This window comes from Cupressus sempervirens, chromosome 5 (genome assembly GCF_028749045.1).
Source record: "Cupressus sempervirens isolate cs-2001-9-10 chromosome 5, ASM2874904v1, whole genome shotgun sequence".
In the NCBI taxonomy this organism is placed as follows: Eukaryota; Viridiplantae; Streptophyta; class Pinopsida; order Cupressales; family Cupressaceae; genus Cupressus; species Cupressus sempervirens.
The window spans coordinates 202,611,954-202,635,908 of record NC_143122.1 but is presented as its reverse complement, the minus strand read 5'-3'; the positions used below and the strand labels follow the sequence as shown (position 1 = coordinate 202,635,908).

General features: G+C 39.0%; 1 protein-coding gene across 1 annotated transcript in view; it reads right to left on the bottom strand.

Annotated features, from left to right (window-relative positions):
• LOC149555118 (Mediator complex, subunit Med10) overlaps window positions 1-23,566 on the bottom strand; it is a 61,197-nt gene extending 37,631 nt beyond the window's left edge. Inside the window, exon 1 of the mRNA XM_089829138.1 lies at window positions 23,352-23,566. Within this exon, the coding sequence (XP_089685264.1) occupies window positions 23,352-23,527 (176 nt within the window). The 5' untranslated portion in view covers window positions 23,528-23,566. The remainder of the gene's footprint in view (window positions 1-23,351) is intronic.
• Between the last annotated feature and the right edge of the window lie 389 nt (window positions 23,567-23,955).

Genomic DNA, 23,955 nt, shown 5'->3' with positions numbered 1-23,955 from the left:
CCACTATGCATGTCCATTACTCTATAAATGCTTACTCTTCCTTGAATAGATATGTATTCTTGATTCCATTCCTTGAATTCAGATAAGTTTGACTTGGAGAACTTAACTCATCAGCAAAGATAACTGGGTGCCGTGAAATCATGACGGTGGCCACGTAAGCTCAAGTCCTTTCCAATCACGTCATTTTGTGACTGAGTTCCAACTTTGACTAACTTTTCTGAAGATCTATCCTCAAACATTCCCATCTTCCATGTACCTCCTTGGAAACTTAATCTCCCTGAATGGATTGCAATCCCTTGTTGATGATTATGCCACCCTAGAATTTCCTCATATAGAACTTCCTTCACCACATTCTTGGATTTTTGGATTTGAACTTTGATCTTTGAACTTTGAATGCATAGGACCGGATCACTTGGTACTTAGATGTCTTTATTGCTAGGACTAGAATTTGGGATTTGAGCATCTTTCTTGAATTTCTAGAATTGGAGCTTTCCCCTACATCCTCTTCAAATACTTTAAATTCGCTTTGTTACACCTTTTCTAATGTTTTTTAGGAATTCCCCTTTCTTTGTTTATCATCGTCAATTATTTCTCTAGTTGTGGGTGCACACTTAAAGAGGGTCAAATTTTGAGATATGGAGGAGACATTTTCCAACACGACAGTTCTTCTTCCATGAAGGAGAACTTTTCAACACCAAGCCATTTTTCCTTCCATGATGGAGAAATTTTCCAATACTTGGCCCTCTTTTCCTCCATGAAGGAGAAATTTCAACACTTAGCCATTTTTTCTTCCATGAAGGAGAAAGCGCTTTCTTTTCATGAAAGATAAAGTTTTCAACACTACAACTATTTTTTTCTTCCATAAAGGAGAAATTTCCAACACTTCACCATTTTTTCCACGATTTCTAGTTCTCCTGTAGGTGGAAATTTTGAGTGGTCATGGATTTTGTCCATGATGAAAGAATTCAGCAACGACCATTTTTCTCCAAGGCAGGATCTCTTGAGTGGTCATGGATTTTGTCCATGATGGAAAAGTTTTGCGACAACCACTTTTCTCCGAGGCGGGATTTTTTGAGAGGTCATGGATTTTGTCCATGATGGAAGAATTCTGCAACAACTATTTTTCTCCAAGGAGGGATTTTTTTGAGTGGTCATGTATTTTGTCCATAATGGAAGAATTCCTCGACAACCATTTTTTCCCGATGTTTTCACACCTTTCCACTTTTGGATATTTCAAAGGTGATTCTAGACTTAACCTTTTTTTTATTGATTGTCTTTCTTGCTCATTATTTAGGATATAGAAATAGATACCCTTTTGTCTCTTTATCAGCGAGAGCTCACTTAATCCAAAGTAGTCCTGCCAAAAATAGACTTTCTAAAAATAGTAAGTTGTCCCAAAGTCAATATAAGGTCAATCCAAGAGGCAATGAAATTTACTAAAAATAGACTTTCTAAGAATATTAAGTTCTCCCAAAGTCAAAATTAGGCCAATCCAGGAGGCGATGAAATTTACTAAAAATAGTAAGTTCTTCCAAAGTCAAAATAAGGTCAGTCTAGGAGGAAGTGAAATTTACTAAAAATAGACTGTATGTCGACACATTCAATTCTCAGACAAGCAAACAATTTCCACTCTAGGAGCCACATGGACAACACTTTGCAGACTTCGCCAATTTTACCAATTCTCATTTGAAAGAGGGAAAACTCAGAGAACCAAGCCCAAAACTACCAAGAAAAGGACAAGACCAAGAGAAAAAAAGGGGGTCCCAATTTGCAATGGGGTGATGGTGTAGAAACTCCACAACACCATTCATTAAATTAAAGGGACTAAGACATTTCCTTTTTTTCAGTCATGAAGGGAACCCAACTTAAGTGGCAATGTTGAGTCGTGGGCTATGGGTTTGTTTTTGTCTTGTTATCGCCAAGATGAGAGTTGAGCTGTTTTAAGACAAGGCAAATCTGTCACCAAGGACATGTTAAGGTGAGGTAGGATGGAGAAATAGAAAGTTTCCTTTGTCGTTGGCCAAAATCATTTTAGAAAGAAAGTTTTGTTGTCTTAATTACTAAAGGACTTATATTGGATCGCAAGAAAGGCAAAAGAACATGTTTATTGATATCATATATGTTTTGTTTTGCAGATAAGTTCTAGCCAAGTTCAAGATGCCAAACCTTGAAGCTTGTGCTTGGTACGTTCCTCCAAAGCTCTTAGCTATTTACTAATTTTATTTGCGGCTGCCAGTAGTTTCTTCAAGCACATACACCAACAGTCTCTATTTCTCAATCTGGTAATTTGCAACCACATAGACAGCACATTGTGTCTATTTTCCATCGTACAAGAACAATGGAAGCTCTGGATTGTTTCCTAATTAGAGAGAAGTTGAACTTCAAACTTCACAAACACAAACAAACAAATTGAAATCATTAAATAGTATATCCCTCAAGTTCAAGATTCCAATGCAATTTGAATTACAAAATCAAAACTTAGTTCATGATTCAATGTTGATAAATCAAGAGTCTTGACTATCTCACATCCTACAAATGATCCTCTTCGAAAATAATGACCTTGCTTTCAAAATGTTGAAATGAAGTGAGAAGAGAGACATACTGCAAACAAAATGAGAAGAATAAATGATGAATAGCCTCCTTTAGGGTAGTTTTAAGGTTTAAGAGCAAAGAATAAATTAATAAAGCACATGCAAAAACAACATTTTTGTCATTGTTGGCACAGGAAAAGCATCTATGCCCATGGATGCTCTCAAATGGACTAGACGCACCCACGAAGCTCATTCCAGGCCTATGGAAGCTTGTGGAGGCATTGTAAGCACCTCCACAGGCATCCACAAGCTCAAAATGAGCTTCCTTGGGTGCACCAAGCAGCATTCAAAAACACTTGCGCACCAGAACGCATTAGCATCAACATCTGATGATCTTGGGAGAGAATCGATATCTGAGGGTTAAAGCATCAACTCAGGGCTCATCAAACTTATTCCAAAAGATGGGGATAAAACCCTTAATTAAAAACTGGAGGTCCATTACCGTTTTAAACGTCTCATACAAAATACTAGTTAAGATACTAGCCTTGAGGATTGAGAAAATTTTGCCTCAAGTTATTAGCCCTAAATAAACAGGGTTTGTAAAGGGAGATATATATTGGAAAACCTTTTTACCTATTGGGAGGCTTTAGACTGGGCTAAGGGTTTTAATCAAAAAGTTTGCAGGATGCTTCTAGATTATGAAAAGGCGTCTGATAGGATTGAGTGGAAGTTTATTTTGATGGTGCTAAAAAGCTTGGGTTTTCCAAAGTATTTCTGCCAAATGATCCTTACCCAAATGAATGATGCAAATGTAGCAATAGAAGTCAATGGTAATAGATCCTTTCAGTTCAACCTCACAAGGTCAATCAGACAGGGTTGTCCCCTTGCACAAGCGTTGTTTGTCACGGTAGTTGATGCTTTATGTTATCTAGTTAGGGGTGATTCCATTTCCCCTAAAGTCAAAGGTGTGATCCTACCCAATCGAGAAGAACTTGCAAACATTCAATTTGTTGATGCAACAATTGTCATAGTTAAAATGGAGGAAGATAACATGTCACATCATGAACAAGCTTGATAATATTTGCTATGCCTCCAGAAGCAAGGTTTCCTTACCAAAAGTCCATCATGCTAGTCTAGGAGGAATCACCCCCTAGTTGGTGTAATAGGTTCTCTTTGGCCTGGGGAGGGTCCACCCCCATTGTTGGATGCCTGGGAATCCCCTTCTTTGTCAATCCAAATCGAAAGGAAATGTAGGATTGGATCAAACAGAAAATAGATAAAAAGTTGGATAAATGGAACCACCAATAACTCTCTCTTGCAAGCAGATTTCCAATCTGCCAGAAAATTCTCTCCTCATATACTATCTACTATGCCTCAACATGGCTATATTACAAAGTAATTGGTAAATATTTTTTTGATATTAACAAAGACCAAGAGGTCAATATATGCAAAAGAATAAAACGATTTTTCCATAGGAAACGGTCATAAAGAATAGAAACATTCTATTCTAGCTAAAAGAAAGCTACAGAAAGCGAACAGATAACTGTAGACTAACTAATATTAGAAACATTCTAATATTTACAATAGATTACAAAGAGATAACTATTAACTAATAATAGAAGCTTATCTATTATCGTAATACCCTCCCTTAATGGTTAATCTATCTGCACACGAAGTTGTCCTCTGAATTTAACAAACTTATCAAGACCAAGAGGCTTGGTGAGAAAGTTTGTAGTCTGATCCATTGTAGGAAAATACTGCAAGTCTATTGTCTTGTCTTCAACCAGCCGTCATATGTAGTGACAGTGAACATCCACATACTTGGTTTGTTCATAGAAGACTGGATTATGTGCTAATTTAATAACGCCTTCATTATCAACAAATAAAGTGAGTCGGTCATGTTAGTGACATCTGCATATCCCTAAGCATCTGACAAAGCCAAACAGCTCCACAACCTGTCTTGATTGTCCCTCTGTGTTTGGCCTCTGTAAAGGAGAGAGAAATTGCCTGCTACTTCACATATCCAAAAGTTGACTTTTTATCATCAACAGAGCTTGCCCAATCTAAATTTGTGAACCCACTCAATCTAGGATAAGAATTCCGAGAGTAAAAACAAGTCTATAATCTGAAATGCCCTTCACATAATGAAGCACACAGTTTGCTGCCATCCAATGATCAACCTTAGAAGCTGTCATAAAACATAAGATGTAGCTGACTACGAAGCTGATATCAAGCCTAGTAGCGGAGAGGTAGATGAGGCTGCCTACTAGTTGCCTATATGTCATATCATCAACAAGAGGAGAATTAGATTTGGCTGATAACTTGAGACCTTTCTTCATGGGTGTAGATGCAAGCTTGCAAATCCTACATACAGAATCTGTCTAACAAAGCTCTGGCATATTTGGACTAAGAGATGAATATACCAGAAGATTGTTGCCAAACATCAACACCTAGGCAATAGTGCATGTGCCCAAGGTCGATCATATCAAAAGACTAGCATAAACTCTATTTGATTCCCTACATCAAAAATGTCGAACTGTCGGTGATGATCAAATCATCTACATAAATAACCAGAAGGATGATGTCACTATCAGTAGTCTTGATGTACAAATTTGAGTCTGAATAACTCCTCTGCAAGCCTTGATCACTGACATAATTATCAATTTTCATCTACCAAGCCCTAGGAGCCCGCTTCAAGCCATAGAGAGCTTTCACTAATCTGAGAACCTAATATTCTTTACCGAAAACCTTAAAACGAGAAGGTTGCGCCATGTAGACCTCTTCGTGGAGATCAACATTTAGGAAAGCACTCTTGACGTCCATCTGATGGACCTTCCAGCCAAACTGTGCTGCCATGGCTAGAACTAATTTGATTGTGTTCATCTTTGCAATAGGGACAAAGGTCTCCTCATAATCAATACCTTGACGCTGAGAAAAAGCCCTTTGCAACTAAACAACTTTTATACTTATCCAAAGTACCATCAAATTTGTATTTGATTTTGTAAACCCATTTGCAGCCAATAGGTTTTTTCCCTAGTGGAAGATCAAAAAGGACCCAGGTGTTATTCTTCAACAGGATCTGGTATTCAGATGTCACGGCTTGTTCCCACTCTGGAATTCCTTTAGCCTCAGAATATGTTTGAGTTTCAAACACATTGTGAATGTTGGCCATGAGAGCAAAGTTAACAAACTCTATAGGTTTGCTCTTTTTTCGAGCAGTTCTCCCATCAATGAGCTCATCACCATGAACATCAGCAAGTGTCTTAGCCCACCACTTAGGCCAGAGAGGAGAATGACCAACATTAGTATCAGGAGATGCTCTATGTTGTGATTAGTTATCTGGATTTGATTGTGTGAACAATTTTTTTACATCAACGTTTCGGATCACACTCCGTGATCCATCATCAGGATGCATACAAGAGAAGAGAAGGAGAAAAGAGATAGGTAGTAGACCAAACTTCCAATAAAAAGGTAGGGGGTTGGGGGGAGAGGAGGAAGACTGCACACAAAACGAGGACAACAACCAAATAAAGGAAACCCAAAAATCAAACAAGCCAACATATAAAGGAAAAGAGCTGAGAGGAGAAAGGCACAAAGCAAAGACCCTAGTCAACAACTTAAAGACCCCGAATAAAATAAAATAAAAATAATTGAGAATTAAAAATTAAAAATTAATTAGATAATGGATTAAATGATAGATATATCTTTAATTATTAAAAAAGTTATAGAGTAATTAATTAATTAATTAATTGATTGATTAATCAAATGAATTAATTAACTTAGTTAATTAGTTGATTGATTAATGTTTAGATAATTGATGAATAATACGTTAAAGAATTAATTAATAGATTAGTTAATAAAATAATTAGTAAATTGAAAAAAAATTAGCAAATAATTAGTACATAAAGGGACAAAGAGAGAGAAAAGAAGAAGGAATTAATAAAGGGGGTTGAGGAAAAATGAAAAATTAAAATTGAAAAAAGGCCAAACTAAGAAAAAGAATTAAAGATTTGAAAATGAAATAAGAATAAAATAAAATAAAATGAGAAAAAATAAAAATATTTAATAAAAATATATAATAAAATTATATATATATAAAGGGGGTAAAAAGAAAAGAAAAAATTAAATGTAAACTAAGAAGAAAGATAAGAAGTGGGAAAAACACAAAAACAATGGAAAAATAATAATGTATAAATATATATAAATAAGTATCTAAATATATATAACCACATACACCTACAACTATGAGGTGTGAGAAAAGAGGGTAAACGAAAGAGATGAGAGAGTAATGAAATGACCAAAAAGGCAAAAAAATAAATAAGTAAAAATAAAAATAAAAATTATAATAATGAAAAGAAAACCAATAATAATAAAAATGGAAAAAAAGAAGAAATAAGACAAACAAGGATACGAGAGTACAGGTAGAACGAGTAAGAAGAAAGATAAAAGCATGGAAGAGAGCATGAGAGAGACTAACCATGAATAAGAGTCTAACCAAATACAAAAGAGCCAGAACCTGAAGGTGCAAACCTAAACATATATACAAACACAAACGTGCCTACAAGCACGAGAATGGACAAAAAATAAGAAAGCCAACGTGTGTGTGTGTATATATAGACACACACACACACACACACGTGCATACAAATATATATGCAAAGTTACAAAGGGCTAACACCCATAAGCCAACAGACATAAAAACAAAGAACCCAACAAACACGCTGTGGAAAGGGGGTAAGAATGTGGGCGAGAATGAAGACCCACAACCTGAGCCCCAAAACTGACACAGAAGAGAGAAAAAGATAAAGGACACCAAAGTAGAAGAGGTCAACAAGGGGGAGGCGAAAAAAAGGTTGAAGGAACAAGAAGGAAGACACAAGAAAAAAGGAAAAACCCAAGAGGAAATAGAGCGAGAGAGGGGACAAGATCAAGGGAGGAAGGGAAAGAGAGCCCCATGGGGTGAGAGAGAGAGCGAGAAAACCAAGGAGGGGGAGGGGAAGAAACCGGGGAGACAAGGAACAGTCAAGACAAGGTGGGGCTAGAATGCTGAAGGGACGACAACAAGGGACGATATGCACGGAACTAAATTGTTAAGGTGGTTGTGAAATTCCTCCAATCTATCAAGACCATGGGGCCAACAAACATTGGTGTCATCTACATATCGCTTCCACCACTTGGGTTTGAGGGGGGCTGAGCGCAAGGCAATATCCTCAAAATGCTCCATGTAAAGGTTGGCTATTATTGGAGAAAGGGGTGAGCCCATGGCTACTCCATCAACCTGCTTGTAAATGACACCTTGGAAGGAAAAGAAAGTGGAGCACAAGCATTGCTCTACAAGAGAGGCAACCTCAACATTAAATTTGCGCCTGACTAACTCCACTGAATCAGGAATGGGGACCTTAGTGAAGAGGGACACCACGTCAAAGCTGACCAAAATGTCATCTCTATCATGTCTCGCCTCCTTGATGAATTGGACAAAGTGGTTGGAGTCTTTGACGAAGGAGTCTGAATTACTACCAAGGGAGGACAAGAGCTTGGCAAGGAAGGAGGCTAAATTATAGGTAGGGGAATCAATGGTGTCCACAATGGGCTAAGAGGACTATCGCTTTTGTGGATTTTAGGGACCCCGTAAATCCGAGGAGTGACCTCTTTGGTGGGCAACAGACTTTTTTTAATATTAGCCTCAAAGTAAGAGTTAGAAATAGTTGCTTTAACCTTTTTAAGGATGTTGGCACACGGGTTATAGGGAGCAACCTTGTAGCTTTTGGTGTCCGAAAGAAGGTTAAGCATCTTGGAAATGTATTTTGCCTTGTCAAGAATGACAGTCGCATTGCCCTTGTCAGCTTTAACAATAACCACAAGCTTTTTGAAGGCTAAGAGTTTAGCCTTAGGTATGTTGCACTTGGGAGGATTAGCATGACGGAGAGCAATAGCACAATCTTGTCTAACTTCCTCAACAATGATTGAAGGAAGAGATTGAATCGCATTCTCAATGCTAATGAGGAAGTCAACATGAGGAATCAAGCGCGGGGACAAGGAAAAGTTGAGACCCCATTTGAGAAAGTTAAACGATAAGGGGTCAAGAGTGGCATGAGATAAGTTGACCACCAATTTAGAATCCCAACTCATCACAAAAGAGGATGAAGGCGCAAGAGAGGACAGAGGAGGAGATATGGCCGGCTGACAAAGGGTAGACGGTGGTGGAGAAGGCCCAAGGGGTGACAACTTGATAACCTCAGCAGGTCAAGAGTGTGAGGAGTAGCGCAAGTATGGTCGGATCCCGATGTGGGCAGACCACAAACCAAAGGAGGAGGAGAATAAGGACGAGGCACCCTGTCCAACTCGATGGTATTATGAATGGTCAGGGGCACAAACAGGGGAGGGGCTCGAGGCAAAGAGGGAGAAGGGGACGACGCAACAAAGAAGACGACTTCCACCGCACGCAAGAGCTTGTCAACGGAGACAGCTCAAAAGGCTCAGAGCAATAAATGAAACCAGTAGAAAGAACAGGTTGAGAAAGAGATTGCGTACCTGGGTTAGCAGGGGAGCCGTTGGAAGATGAACGTTGGGCCTGCTCCATGTGCGGGCGATTGCTGCTACAGCTCAAAGCACCAACTCCAGTCTTGGCGTTCATGCCAGAAGGTAGAACATCCCGACACAAGCAGGGTGGAAGTCTAATGCCCAAAACTGGAGAAGGGGGTGTATGGATGGAGCTAGAGGGGGGTAGAGGAATCAACGTGGCCGGGGGGAGAGGTTGTGGCGAAGACTGGCAAATGCTTATCTGCTCCACGTCGACCATAGAAGAGCTACAGGCCAAAAAGCAAAGGTTCTCCGCAGTGGAGATAGGGGGTGCAGGGGTGAGTGGAGAACGATTGGAGGATGAGGGAAGACTATGATCAAGTTCCTCATCTAAAGAATCTGGATCAAACTTAGGTGAAGCATCTATAAACCCGCATGATCCTGCAGGAGAAGTTGGAGTTGTTTGTACAGTGATCACTAGTATAACTAGAGTTGCAGCAGCTACTAGAGCCCTCCCATCAAGTGGACTTACTGGAAATCTAACTCCCAAATCATCAGCCTTCATAGGCTGGTCTACTGGATCAAGAACAAGAGAAACATGCATGAATGGTCCCCGCTACTCATCAAAGACTACATCACAACTATACAAGAGATGAGATGTCTCAGTGTCAATCAAGCGATAGGCTTTGTGAAGACTACTGTATCTAGCAAGCATGAGTATCTGACTCTTGGCATCCAACTTGGTACGTGAAGCATCAAGGATCCAAACAAAAGCAAGTGAACCAAAACCTTTCAAGTGACTGATTTTAAGCTTACAACCTAACCAGGCCTCTTCCAGAGTCTTACCTTTGACCGCTACTGTGGGGGACCGGTTCAAAAGATAAACTGCTTTTGTCAAGAACTTCTTTAGAATATGTCTGTATTTGAGCATGGATCAAGCCATCTTAGCGATTGTTTTGTTCCAGTGTTCAACTACATTGTTTTGTTGTGGTGTGTGGGGTGTGGTTAATTGACGTTTAACGCCATGATTATCACAAAAGCTAGAGAATTCATTAGAACAAAATCCCCCCCCCAGATTGTCTGACCTAAGAGTAATAATAGATTTTTCAGACTCTTTTTCAACTAAAGGTTTAAACTTTTAAAGACAGGAAATGCATCTTCTTCTTTTTAAGAAAATATACCCACATTTTTATACTAAAATCATCAACAAAAAACAAAAAATACTTGGACCCAAGAACAAGAGTGGCCATAGGGCCACAGATATCGACATGACCAAGCTAAAGTACTTGAGAAGCTCAAAATGAATCGCTATTGGTGAAAGGTGTGTGATCTTGCTTCCTAGCCTGGCATGAATCACAAACTCCAAGCTACTAAGTTTGAATCTCTAGCAAACCAAGGACAAACTCTCCCAGAGCAAGCTGAGAGATAATACACATTTAAGTGCCCATCTTGTTGATGCCGAAGTGTGCTAACAGAAAATTGCCGAGCAGCCATAGCTAAGTCCCGAGAATCAGCAGAATTTGTAAGTCGAGAAAGACCATGATCCTCAAGACCCACTACAACAATAGATTGAGTCACCCTATCAGTGATGGTACATTGATGTGAACTGAAGGTGACATCCAACTGTGGAGAATGTCGTAACAACTAACTAACTGAGAGTAGATTTAGTTCCATCTTGGGAATGTAGTACACATCGACAAAAATGAGATTCCTCCTAGCAGACTAAATCTGAATATTTCCTTTGCCGACAACGGTGTACTCTTCTTAGCCACCAAAAATAACAAAATCAAAGTAAGGCTGGTAATTAGTGAATCAGTCTCAGTGGTGGGTGAAACGACGAGAGGCACCTGAATAAATGTACTAGGCAGACAACTTCACATGATCTGTTGGACTTTTAGCCATTAAGGCGTAAAAAGAAGATTTCATCTGCTTAGTGTGCTTTGCACTATTCGCTTTGGGTTGTGAACCTGATTGCTTAGATTGGGCAGCCAAGTGTTTCTGATATTCAACCTTCATGTGACCAAACTTGTGGCAATAGTTGCCTTGAATGTTCTTCTTTTGGGAGCCTTATAAAGGTGGAGCAAAAGAATTCTACTGAGAAGACTATTGAGACTTGCTTTTATCCTTTTGAAAGGATTTAGAAGCAAAGGCTTGCTTTGTGGAAGTAGAGCTGGAACTGCTACCGAACTGTTGTTTCCACCGATCTTGCTGAAGCAGGAGTGCAGAGATTTGTGAATTTCATATCAACACCAGAAGAAGTAATGTTGAGAGTCTCGATAAAATGCTCATAGGACTAAGAGTGATGACCACAATGTCCTCTTCCTTCATCTTGCGACCAATGGCAAGCAACTGATCACGAATTTCCTAAATCCTCTATTCAAGTGAGCCTAGAGCGATGTTTACTCATCCATGCTAACAAAAAACAGAGTGTTCTTCAAGAAGAAAGCTTTGCTTTTGTCAAAAGTCTCATGAAGATTTTTGAGATGTGCCCATATCTCGGCAGCTGTCTTGCCAGATGGAATCTGAGAGAGTTGATCATCAACTACAGATAATTTGAGAAGCATCACCGCCTCCCGATTATTCAAATCCCATGTATCTTGATCAGTATCAGGGTTAGTCAGACGCTTTGTAACACCAGAACAATCTGATTAGTATTCAATACTCAAAAATTGGTATTATCTATTGCTTCCAAGTGCCACAATTCCGACCATTGAATTTCAATTGCTCTCAAGCAGAATATTAGTCAAAGATGTCATAGTATGTTTTTCAATGAAAAGCGTGAAAATTTGTGAAGGCACGCATACTTTGAGGCAAAACAACAGAAGACGCAAAAAATTTGAAGGGGTACCCAAAAGAGAGCTCGAAAAAACGCAAAAAGAATGTTGTCAGTTTCTCGATTCGTTGGCTCAAAAATCGAGGCGCCCAGAAAAACAAACGACAACCTAGTTGAGATCTCGAAAAACCCACCAAGAATCTGTGAAACAAATTGATTCAGCACAGAAAATTAGGATTTTGTACAAAAACGGCCTTGCTGCAAAAAAAAACACAAAAAATAGCAGAAATGTGCAGAAAAAACAAATAGCGGTTGTAAAAAAATGGTCGTAAGAAGCATATATGACAGAAAATAATTTCGAAAAATATTGCTCAGAGAATTTCAAATAGGAAATTATTATATTTTTTGGAAAAATTAAAAGAATTGACTCTGACACAATATTACTTAGTAATTGGTAAATATTTGCTTGATATTAATAGAGACTAAGAGGCCAATATATACAAAAGAATAAAACAATGTTTCCTTAGGAAACGACCGTAAAGAATAGAAACATTCTATTCTAGCTAAAAGAAAGCTAAAGAAAGCTAACAGATAATGACAAAGTAACTAATATTAGAAACATTCTAATATTTACAATAGATTACAAATAGATAACCATTAACTAATAATAGAAGTTTACCTATTATCGCAATAGGCTATTCAAATTGGCTCAAATTAATGAAGCGCAAAAGAAGATTAGAGACTTCTTTTTGTCTGATGGGAAAGGCAACAAGAAGAGACATGCAATGAAATGAAGCTGGTGCGCCATCGCAAAGGAGATAAATGGTTTGGTGCTGAAGGATCTTAGAATTCATAGAGCCTCTCTAGCTCTTAAATGGATTGTGAAAGCCACTCTAGGTGAAAAATCATGGAAGGTATTAATGAGAAACATTGCAAGGGCTACTCCTCTAAGAACTAGTTCATGGAACGGCTTTTACATTAATGATTTACTTTCTGGTAACATGGAAATTAGAGTTGCTGGTTCTAACATCTTTAAATCGATATGGAGGAGTTGGGATGGAACTAGACACCTAATTACTAATAATTTAATAGTAGACAACAATAAAAGAAGCTGTCCTGAAAGATCTATATGGTGGAATTTTTACTATGGAGATAAACCACTTACCTTGATCCAAGGCTCTTCTGCAAGGAAGTGGGCTCTCAAAAGTATAAGGAGATTTGCAGATATCATTCAGAATGGGGAGCTTATCAGCTGGCAGCAGTTACAGAACAACTTTGACTTACCTCAGACCCATTGGAAGACCTGTACCATGATTAGGGAGGCATGCAATTCTTTAAATCTGCCAAGACAATGTGGTGAGAAGATGAGCAGAATTGACGGGTATAAATTGCCAGGTGGCACCTTGCTGTCCTCCACTAAAACCAAATATATCTACAAGCTTATCACAAACTCTTGAGGATACTTTGAACCATTTCAACTCTGTCTGGAACATTAATCTGGACACCCGCCTCCCCCCTACATGGACCAAACAGCTGTTAAACCAGTGGCAAAGTCCCATTGAGCCCAAAGTCACTTGCTGCATATGGTGTTTTCTCCTACACAGGTGTCACTATCTGTCGAAAACCCGGATGGGGAACCCAATATTTGTAACTTCTTTAGATGTTGTGAATCCTTATCTCATATTTTCTAGTGCAGTTTTACTTCTGAACTGTGGGGATTGTTTGGCCTCCATCTAAACTATAACTTTACCATTTACCATGTTTTATCTGGATATATCTTGGGCCCTAATAAAAACAATAATTTCTTTTGGTCTGTCCTTACTATTTATATTCTGTGGAACATTTGGAAATTGAGGAATGATGATACATTCAATGGTAAATCTAGAAGGCTTACTGAATCTCTGTGAAGACTCATTTATCATGCTGTTGCCATGCAGGTCACAGTGATTCTCAAGTTCAAAGAAGATAACTTCCTGAAACTTAAAAATGAAGGTGCAGCTGAGATCCAAAAGAAAGAAATTGTATATTGGTTAATCTCCACCAAACCAGCTGATGATGAGTTTGAAATTACCATAAGCCAATTTATTGACCAGCTGAAAGAGAACAGAGAAAGGAAAGGCAAAGTAACAGGAACCCTGAGCAGAACCCTGAGTAGCCAGTCCAAGCAGTGCCTGTAGCAGCTTTCCCACCTGTGGCAGATCTCCCCAATGCAGCTGACATGGCACATCCTTTCACTCTTTTCATCAGGAATGGCGAAGTTCTGAAATGGTCAGAAGGGCCACCAAAGTGGACTGCTTGGTTCTAGTTTATTGATATATATGTAATGTAATTTTTATATTTTGCCCATTGTTGGACTCGGTACTCTATGTATTCTACGTATATGTCACTACTGACAATGCTCCTAGCTGTTCTTGTATAGGGCTCCGATTCATATCAGGACTGTTGATCTTACCATAAACTATATGCTGTAATGGTTTTTTACCTCTTATTAGAAAAAATGCCTTTTTTATATATTAAAAAAAAATTAGGACTTTTTTAGGTCTAGCGTGAATGTGTTCCTCTGCAAATGTTTTTACAGTGCTTTTGATGTCAAATGATGTGAATAAGCATATCCATTGCAGATCAGGATGGAGATGCTTTAAAAGCTTTTCAATGTCAAAAGGCATAAATGAGCATATTATGGGGAACAAAACCTCATACTCGAGCTGACTGAAACCTTTAGAAGTAAAATTAGTAATACGGAGACATAATCATAGATTGAAGCAAGTGTACAAATTTTGTGTTGTGTAATCAGAGAAGGGTCACTCCTTTAATGAGAAATATTTAGACTTAAGTTTTGTTTTTATTTTAAACTTTTGTTATCTTTTAAACCCTGTGGAATTGTTATTTAATTTGTTGTTATTAAATATATAAAATTCTAAAATTTTAAATATTTAAGTTATACAGATAGTGAAAGGAGTTTGGAAAATGTAATGGCCAAAGAGCAAGCAGAAAAATGAAGGACAATTTCAATCTATGGGTGAAGGAACACCAAGACGCATTCGAAGGCAAAATTTCTAATGAATGACTAAGATATAAGTGTAATGTTCCCGTTATAAAATAAATAATAAATCTAACTTTTGTAACGGACCGATTGATTTAATGTATCTTGGGCCCATTTTTATTTTTGTTTCCGTAGTTTGTGTCGCCATCGGCTATCTTTGTACACCCTCAGAAAGTTTCCCGATGGGTATATAAGCACAGCTTGTAGGTAGTCTATATTACAAGGTAATTGGTAAATACTTGCATGTTATTAACAGAGACCAAGAGGTCAATTTATACAAAAGAATAAAGCGGAAAGAATAGAAATATTCTATTCTAACAAATAAAACTAAAAAAACGAAAGCTAACTAAAGCTAACTAAATATTTACAATAGATAACCATTAACTAATAATAGACGTCTTATCTATTATTGTAATACCCTCCCTTAATGGTTAGTCTATCTAACACACCAAGCTGTCCTCTAAATTTGACAAACTTATCAGGACCAAGAGGCTTGGTGAGAATGTCTGCAGTCTGATCTGTGGTAGGAACATACTGCAGATCTATAGTCCCGTCTTCAACCAGTTGTCGTATGTAATAACAATGAACATCCACATGCTTGGTTCGTTCATGGAAGACTGGATTCCATGCTAACTTGATAACGCCTTCGTTATCAACAAACAGAGTAGTCGGTCCTGCTGGTGACATCTGCACATCCCCAAGCATCCGACGAAGCCAGACAGCTTCACATCCTGCCTTAACAGTCCCTCTGTATTTAGCCTCTATAGAAGAGAGAAAAACTGCCTGCTGCTTCTTGCTAGTCCATGTGATTGCACCGGATCCCAAACTGAACACATATCCAGATGTTGACTTTTTATCATCAACAGAGCCTGCCCAATCTGAATTTGTGAACCCACTGAGTTTAGGATTAGAACTCCGAGAATACAGAAGTCCATAATCAGAAGTGCCCTTCACATAACGAAGCACACGCTTTGCTGCCATCCAATGATCAGCCTTAGGAGCTGTCATAAAGCGTGAGATATAGCTGACTGCGAAGCTGATATCAGGCCTAGTAGCAGATAGGTAGATGAGGCTGACTACTAGTTGCCTATACGTAGTATCATCAACGGAAGGAGAATCAGACTTGGCTGATAACTTGAGACCTTTCTCCATAGGTGTAGATGCAAGTTTGCAATCCTGCATTCGGAATTTGTCTAACAGGGCCCTGGCACATTTGGACTGAGAGATGAATATACCAGAAGACTATTGCCAAACTTCAACACCTAAGCAATAATGCATGAGCCCAAGGTCAGTCATATCAAAAGACTAGCATAAGTGTTGTTTGATTCCCTGAATCAAAGATGCCGAACTGCCAGTGATGATCAGATCATCCACATAGATAACCAGAAGGATGATGTCACTGTCAATAGTCTTGATGTACAGATTTGAGTCTGAAGAACTCCTCTTGAAGCCTTAATCACTGAGGTACGTATCAATCTTGATGTACCATGCCCGAGGGACCTGCTTCAAACCATAGAGAGCTTTTACCAATCTGAGAACCTGATGGTCTTTACCAGAAACCTTGAAACCAGGAGGCTACGTCATGTAGACCTCTTCATGGAGATCACCATTCAAGAAAGCACTCTTTACGTCCATCTGACCTTCCAGCCAAACTGTGCTGCCATGGCTAGGACTAATCTGATGGTGCTCATCTTTGCAGTAGGAGCAAAGGTCTCCTCATAATCAATGCCCTGATGCTAAGAAAAGCCCTTTGCCACTAAACGAGCTTTGTACTTATCCAAAGTACCATCTGATTTGTATTTGATTTTGTAGACCCATTTGCAGCCAATGGGTTTCTTCCCTAGGGGAAGATCAGAAAAGACCCAAGTGTTGTTCTTCAGCAGACTCTGGTGTTTAGATGTCATGGCCTGTTCCCACTCTGGAATTCCTTTAGCCTCGGAATATGTTTGAGGTTCAAACACACTATGAATGTTGGCCATAAGAGCAAAGTTAACAGAATCTGTAGTTTTGCTCTTTTTTCGAGCAGTTCTCCCATCAATGAGCTCATCATCATGAAGATCAGCAAGTGTCTTAGCCCACCACTTAGGCCGGAGAGGAGAATGACCAACAGTAGTACTAGGAGATGCTTGATCAGCAGGATCCTCATCAGAAGAATCTGGATCAAACTCAGGTGAAGCATCTTCAAAACGAGGTGATCCTGCAAGAGAAGCCGGAGCTGTCTGTACAGGTATCACTGGCATGACTGGAGCTGCTGGAGCTACTGGAGCCCTCCCATCAGGTGGACCTAATGGAAGCCTAACTCCCAAATCATGAACCTGCATAGGCTGGTCTGCTGGATCAGGAACAGGAGAAACAGGCATGAATGGTCCTCGCTGCTCATCAAAGACTACATTGCGGCTGTATATGAGACGAGATGTCTCAACATCAATAAGGCGGTAGGCTTTGTGAAGACTGCTATATCCAGCAAGCATCAGTTTCTGACTCTTGGCATCCAACTTGGTGCGTGAAGCATCAGGGATCCAAACAAAAGCAAGAGAGCCAAAAACTTTCAGGTGACTGATTCTGGGCTTGCGACCTGACCAGGCCTCTTTCGGAGTTTTACCTTTGACTGCCACTGTGGGTGACTGGTTCAACAGATAAACTGCAGTGTTAACTGCTTCTGCCCAAAACTACTTCGGAACATGTCTGTGTTCGAGCATGGAACGAGCCATCTCGGTGATTGTCATGTTCCGACGTTCAACTACATTGTTCTGTTGTGGCATGTGGGATGTGGTGAACTGGCGTTGGATGCCATGTGTATCCAAGAAGCTGGAGAAAACATTAGAACAAAATTCCCCCCCATTGTCTGATCTAAGAGTAATAATAGATTTCCCAGACTCTTTTTCAACTAAGGGTTTAAACTTCTGAAATACAGTAAATGCATCGGATTTCTTTTTAAGGAAATACACCCACATTTTTCTACTGAAATCATCTACAAACAACAGAAAATACCTATACCCAAGAACAGAAGGAGTGGCCATAGGGCCGCAGATATCAGCATGAACAAGCTGAAGTACTTGAGAAGCTCGCCAAGAATCGCCACTGGGGAAAGGTGTGCGATGTTGCTTCCCAGCATGACATGCGTCACAAACTCCAAGGTGTTGAGTTTGAATCTTTGGCAAACCAAGAACAAGCTCATCCCGAACAAGTTGTGAGAGATAATGCACATTTAAGTGCCCATATCGCTGATGCCAAAGTGTGCTAATGGAAGATCGCCGAGCAGCCATAGCTAAGTCCTGAGAATCACCAGAATCAATAAGTCTGAAAAGACCATGATCCTCGAGACCAACTGCAACAGTAGACTTAGTCGCCCGATCAGTGATGGTGCACTGATGTGAACTGAAGGTGACTACCAAGTGTGGAGAATGTCGCAGCAACTGACTGACCAAGAGTAGATTTAGTTACATCCCTGGAACATAGTACACATCGAGGAATATGAGATTCCTCCCAATAGACTGAATTTGAATGTTGCCTTTACCAACAACCGTGTACTCTTCTCCACCACCAAAAATAACAGAATCTGAATAAGGCTAGTAGTTAGTAAACCAGTCTCTGCGGTGAGTGAAATGTCAAGAGGCACCTGAATCAATATACCAAGCAGATGACTTCACATGATCTGCGGGTCTTTTAGCCATGAAGGCGTAAAAGGCAGATTCTGCCTGCTCAGTGTGCTCTACACTGTTCGCTTTGAGTTGCGAAACTGATTGCATAGACTGGGCAGCTAAGCGTTTCCGACATTCAACCTTCATATGACCAAACTTGTGACAGTAGTTGCATTGAATGTTCTTCTTTTCGGATGCTGGAGCAGAAGACTTCTGCTGAGATGGTTGCTGAAACTTGCCCTTATCCTTCTGAAAGGATTTCGCAGCAAAGGCTTGCTCAGTGGAGGTGGAACTGGAGCTGCTACCAAACTGTTGTTTCTACCGATCTTGCTGAAGCAGCAAGGTGCAGAGATCAGTGAACTTTAGATCAACACCAGTAGATGTGATGTTGAGAGTCTCGATAAAATGCTCATAGGATTTTGGTAAACTCCGAAGAGTGATTACCACAATATCCTCTTCCTCCATCTTGCGACCGATGGCAAGTAACTGATCACGGATTTCCTGAATCCGATTCAGGTGTGCCTGGAGCGAGGTGCGCTCATCCATGACAATAGAAAACAAAGTGTTTTTCAGAAAGAAGGCTCTGCTCTTGTCAGAAGTCTCATGAAGACCTTTTAGATGTGTCCAGATTTCGGCAGCTATCTTGCCGGATGGAATCTAAGAAAGCTGGTCATCAGCTACGGATAGTTTGAGAAGCATTACTGCCTCTCGATTATTCAGATCCCATGTATCTTGATCAGGACCCGGAGAAGTTGAACGCTGTGTAACACCCAGAACAAGTTGATCGGTGTTTCGATATTCGAAGATTGCGATGATGCGCTGCTTCCAGGTTCCATAATTGCGACCATTGAATTTGGAATTATGCTCGAGCAAAATATTTGTCAGAAATGCCATGGCACGTTTTTCAATGAAAAACGATGAAAATTTGTAAAGGCACGTTCTTCAAAGCAAAAATATGAAAGACCCAGAAGAATCAGAGAATGACCCAGAAGAGAGCTCGAAAAACCTAGAAGGAATCTACTGTCGTTTTCTGGATCCGCTGGCTCGAAAATCGAGGCACCCAGAAAAAATGGACGACAACCCAGTTGAGTTCTCGAAAAACCCACCAAGAATCTGCAAACAAAATATTTTTTCAACCCCAAAAATTAGGGTTTCGAAAAAAACGGCCCTAGCTGAAAAAAGCTTGAAAAAACTTCAAATTTCTTGATAAAAAATCGCAAATTTTTCTTCAAGGATCGATGTGCATGGACGAATGGGGCTAGAGTGTGCTGAACAAACACAGGCAGACCCGAGTTCAGGAATTTCTCTACGTTGAAACCCTAAGTGGGTTTTAGAGAAATTCAACAGAAATAATTTTGAAAAAATTTAAACAAATAATTTCACGAAGAAATTATAATTTTTTTCGAAAAAATTGAAGTAATAGCTCTGATACCATATTACGAGGTAATTGGTAAATACTTGCATGTTATTAACAAAGACCAAGAGGTCAATTTATACAAAAGAATAAAGCGGAAAGAAAGAAAAATATTCTATTCTAACAAATAAAACTAAAAAAACGAAAGCTAACTAAAGCTAACTAAATATTTACAATAGATAACCATTAACTAATAATAGACGTCTTATCTATTATTGTAATAGTCTATAGGCACACTTTTAGGATTATTTTCTCTGTACTGCGAATTTCTGTTGGAGTTCTGGATTGTTCGCCATTTCGAAAGTGAAAGATCTTCCCTATCTGGCTCATGCGGTTTCGGTGGGATTCAGCCCTCACCCTATTCCGTTGTTGCATACAATACTTCGCTCGGATCTGGCAAATCGGAGCATTATCTTTTGGCAATTATTCTTCGCATTCAAGTCTCTATTATTGTGTGGATTTCATCAACATTTTCTATGTTTCTGTATGAACAAGATTGTGTTTCGTATCGGTCTCAAATATCTAACTGTGTGTTCTCTTGTGCTGCTCATTCCTCACCCGTATGGCCCTCATCCATCCAGCCGTTCACACTCATTATCTAACTTTCATTGTACGGCAGGTGTATTCTATCTACCATATGACCTTCCAACTCAATCGTACGGCTTTTATGCGCATCGTACCACCCCCTCGTTTCCCTATACCACCTGCACAATACATTGTTCTGTCTCCATTACAGCATCCATCCTCATCGTACGGCTTGACAATCTCCACCATACGGCCTAACTATCTTTCACCATACGGCTAACTGGTCTGCACCATACAGCTACCCAATTGCCAATGTACGGCTTGCAATTGTCCACTGTACGGGCCTTCCAACTCAGTCGTACAGCTTTTATGCCCATCGTACCACCCCCTTCGTTTCCCTGTACCACCTGCACAATACATTGTTCAGTCTCCATTACGGCATCCATCCTCATCGTACGGCTTGACAATCTCCACCATACGGCCTAACTATCTTTCACCATACGGCTAACTGGTCTGCACCATACGGCTACCCAATTGCCACTATACGGCTTGCAATTGTCCACTTTATCTCCAGCCGTACGGTCTCCTGCAATCATTCGCACTTCTCTCAGCCCACATTGCCATACGGCCCTAGTTCTGGTGTATCCATACTCCATTGTTTCACACACGACAGAGATCAGGGACCCTATTCTTGTTATTATCGCATCAAGAACATTACAATAAGGAGGTAATTTTGTTGTGGGAAAACATTTTTGGATACATGTTACTTTGTTTGATGCTTCAATGTATAAAATGTAATTGGACCAAGCCCATAAGGGTTTTTGTATACTAATTAGGTAGTAGCAGAGAACATTCAAAAGCAATAATTTAGTATAATTGCAGTAACGGCTCTATCTGCATATCAGCAAAACAATAAATAGGATTTTTTTGGAGTTTTATAGAGAGACAGTAGAAAAGTTGCTACAAAATCATGTAAATCAATGTAATAAAAATTCATGAATGAATACAATTGGTCCAATCCCGTAGTTTGATATTTCATATCAAAAAAATTATATTTTATTTATAATATATTTATTTTTCAAACAAAAATTAGATTTTAAATGTTTTTATTTTATGTTCAAAATCACTTATATTTGTTATTTAATATGCTTTTTTGATACATGAATGGGGTGTTCAAGTTTTGTAGCTGCAGAAAGATATCTGCTTCCGTGTAATGGTTGAATTAGGATAAAGATTGTGATCATTCTGTGTTTATGTGATATCATTATCTCTGCTGTTGTCTATTCTAATCTTTGCTTATGATCAGGCATAGTTAGACTGTGAAGAGTTTCAGTGCTGAATTATTTTTTCTATGAAATACTATGTTACTTGAAGACTGTGAAGAGTCTTCAGCAGATGAAAGTCTATGTGACTGTGGCAACGGGGCAACAAAGCGTTTGAGGCTTGCATAACTGTTGGTGGTATTCATTAAAGGCAATGAAGTGTTTCATCTACAGCTCCAGCTCATTATTGGTAACCACTGCCAACTCATTTGCCACAGTGATTATGGATTGGTTCATGCAGTCTGCATCCAAGCATTTTCCTAAGCATTGGTCTCCACTATGGAATTTGAAGCAGCGATCACCGCCATGCAATGAACATTATCCTATAAATTGTTTTGAGTGTATCTTACTGTCATGCATTGCCAGATGTTTTTTTGCTGAGTATCATAGGTTATGCTGCAGTCATCCGATTCTGTTGATTGCATTTGTTGTCTTTCATTGAGTATGGTATATTATCAGCTGTATAAATATCTGAAATCTGATTTCTCGTATCAGGTTGATCGCTCAGATCAATCTCCTTTGTCAAATGGAATTCTTCTGCACAGTCTGCTCTCAAAATCTGAATAATACTCTTTTTATTGTTGCTTAAATATATTACTCCGATTCTGACATTACTGACATCTTTCTAATCAATCTCAGTCTGCTCTCAAAATCTGAATAATACTTTATATTGTTGCATAAATATGATACTCCAATCATTTTGACATTAATGCCAATTTTCCTAATCAATCTCAGCCAGCACCTTTGGCTTCAATGACAACATTTCCAACAAGCCCTCCCTGGTGTGGATCGCTATGAGCCTACGACCAATAGGGAAGAGAGGCGTGTAGAACCTAATTTCGGCTGGGAGTCTTTGAAAGACTACCTACGCACACGAGAGAGGGAGCAGAAGAAGATGATGGCGGAAGAGGCGAAGGTGGTTTTCGGGCCTGAAGACTGTTGGCTCAATAGAACAATGGAAAAGCCGAGGAAGGTGTAAATGAAGGTGGTAACCTCGGTCCTGCATGTTTTTTGATTTCCAGTTAATACTATATATTGAGGATTGTAATACTATCAGGGCAGAGCCCATTTCTTATGGATTTGTAAGGTTCTCGTATAGGCCGGGATGGTGCTCAAGTTGAGCTTTTTTGTGTAATGAGGCAGGATACATAGTTTGCGTTTATGCATAGTTTGTGCAGCAACTGTTGATCGGATTGATTGATGAATGTGGTTAGTTATAGAATGGTGATCAAAGAGCAGTCTAAAGTACTCATCAGAACAGAGCCCTCGTTTGTATACTCTTGTTTAAAAATTGTTAATGATTAAATACTTTTTTACCAGTCGAAATTTTTTTTGCTACAATCCCTAAAATTAGGAAGTTATACATATGCTTTCCTGAAGCAAGTGCCTCAGAACCCAAAAATAAACCAACATATAGACTTAAACCCTGGTTACAAACTCGTCAATGTAACACTAAAACGTTTATTTTTCGAGAATTTTCTGCATAACGCGTACAAAACAACTCATAAATATAGCTACGAACCCCAAGGAAATGAACTGCAGCCAAACGTATTTCAAGCAAATATATACATAATTGCACTTACACGCGCTCCAGTAGAATGAGCTGGGAATTTATATTAAAAGATGAAACGGTGCAATGGAGCTGATGAAGAATGCCCAGTGATTTCTGAATAGATTTCGAAACAGGGTCTACTGTGTGCTTAAAATCTGTAGGAGTGCTTCCATTTCCAGCAGATCCGCCGGTATTTTGAGAATCCATGGTTTCGATCGCGCACCCGTCTGCAGGTCTGAGAAGTATGCGCGATAAAAATACTCCAATTAAAGAAAATATGGGTCCATGATATTCCACGTAATCAAAATTACATAAAAAATAATAATAGTCAAAAATATATATATATATTATTAAATTAATTCAGTTGAAAGGCGTTTGTGTGTTTCCTCCTAATCTCCTATAAAAATGAACAAGTGTAGGGGCACGTACTTGCCTTTAAATTAATTGAATGAATGTGTATTATATATAATTAGAAAAGATAAAACACAAAATTATTCAATTAGCTAAGTTTTAAATAAAAATTGAATTATTTAAAAAAATAAAGTAACCAAATCATGAACAAATATCAAAGCAAATAGTTTAATATAGTAATGAAATATTCGAAAATACATATTAAATGTGATAGTTTAATGTTG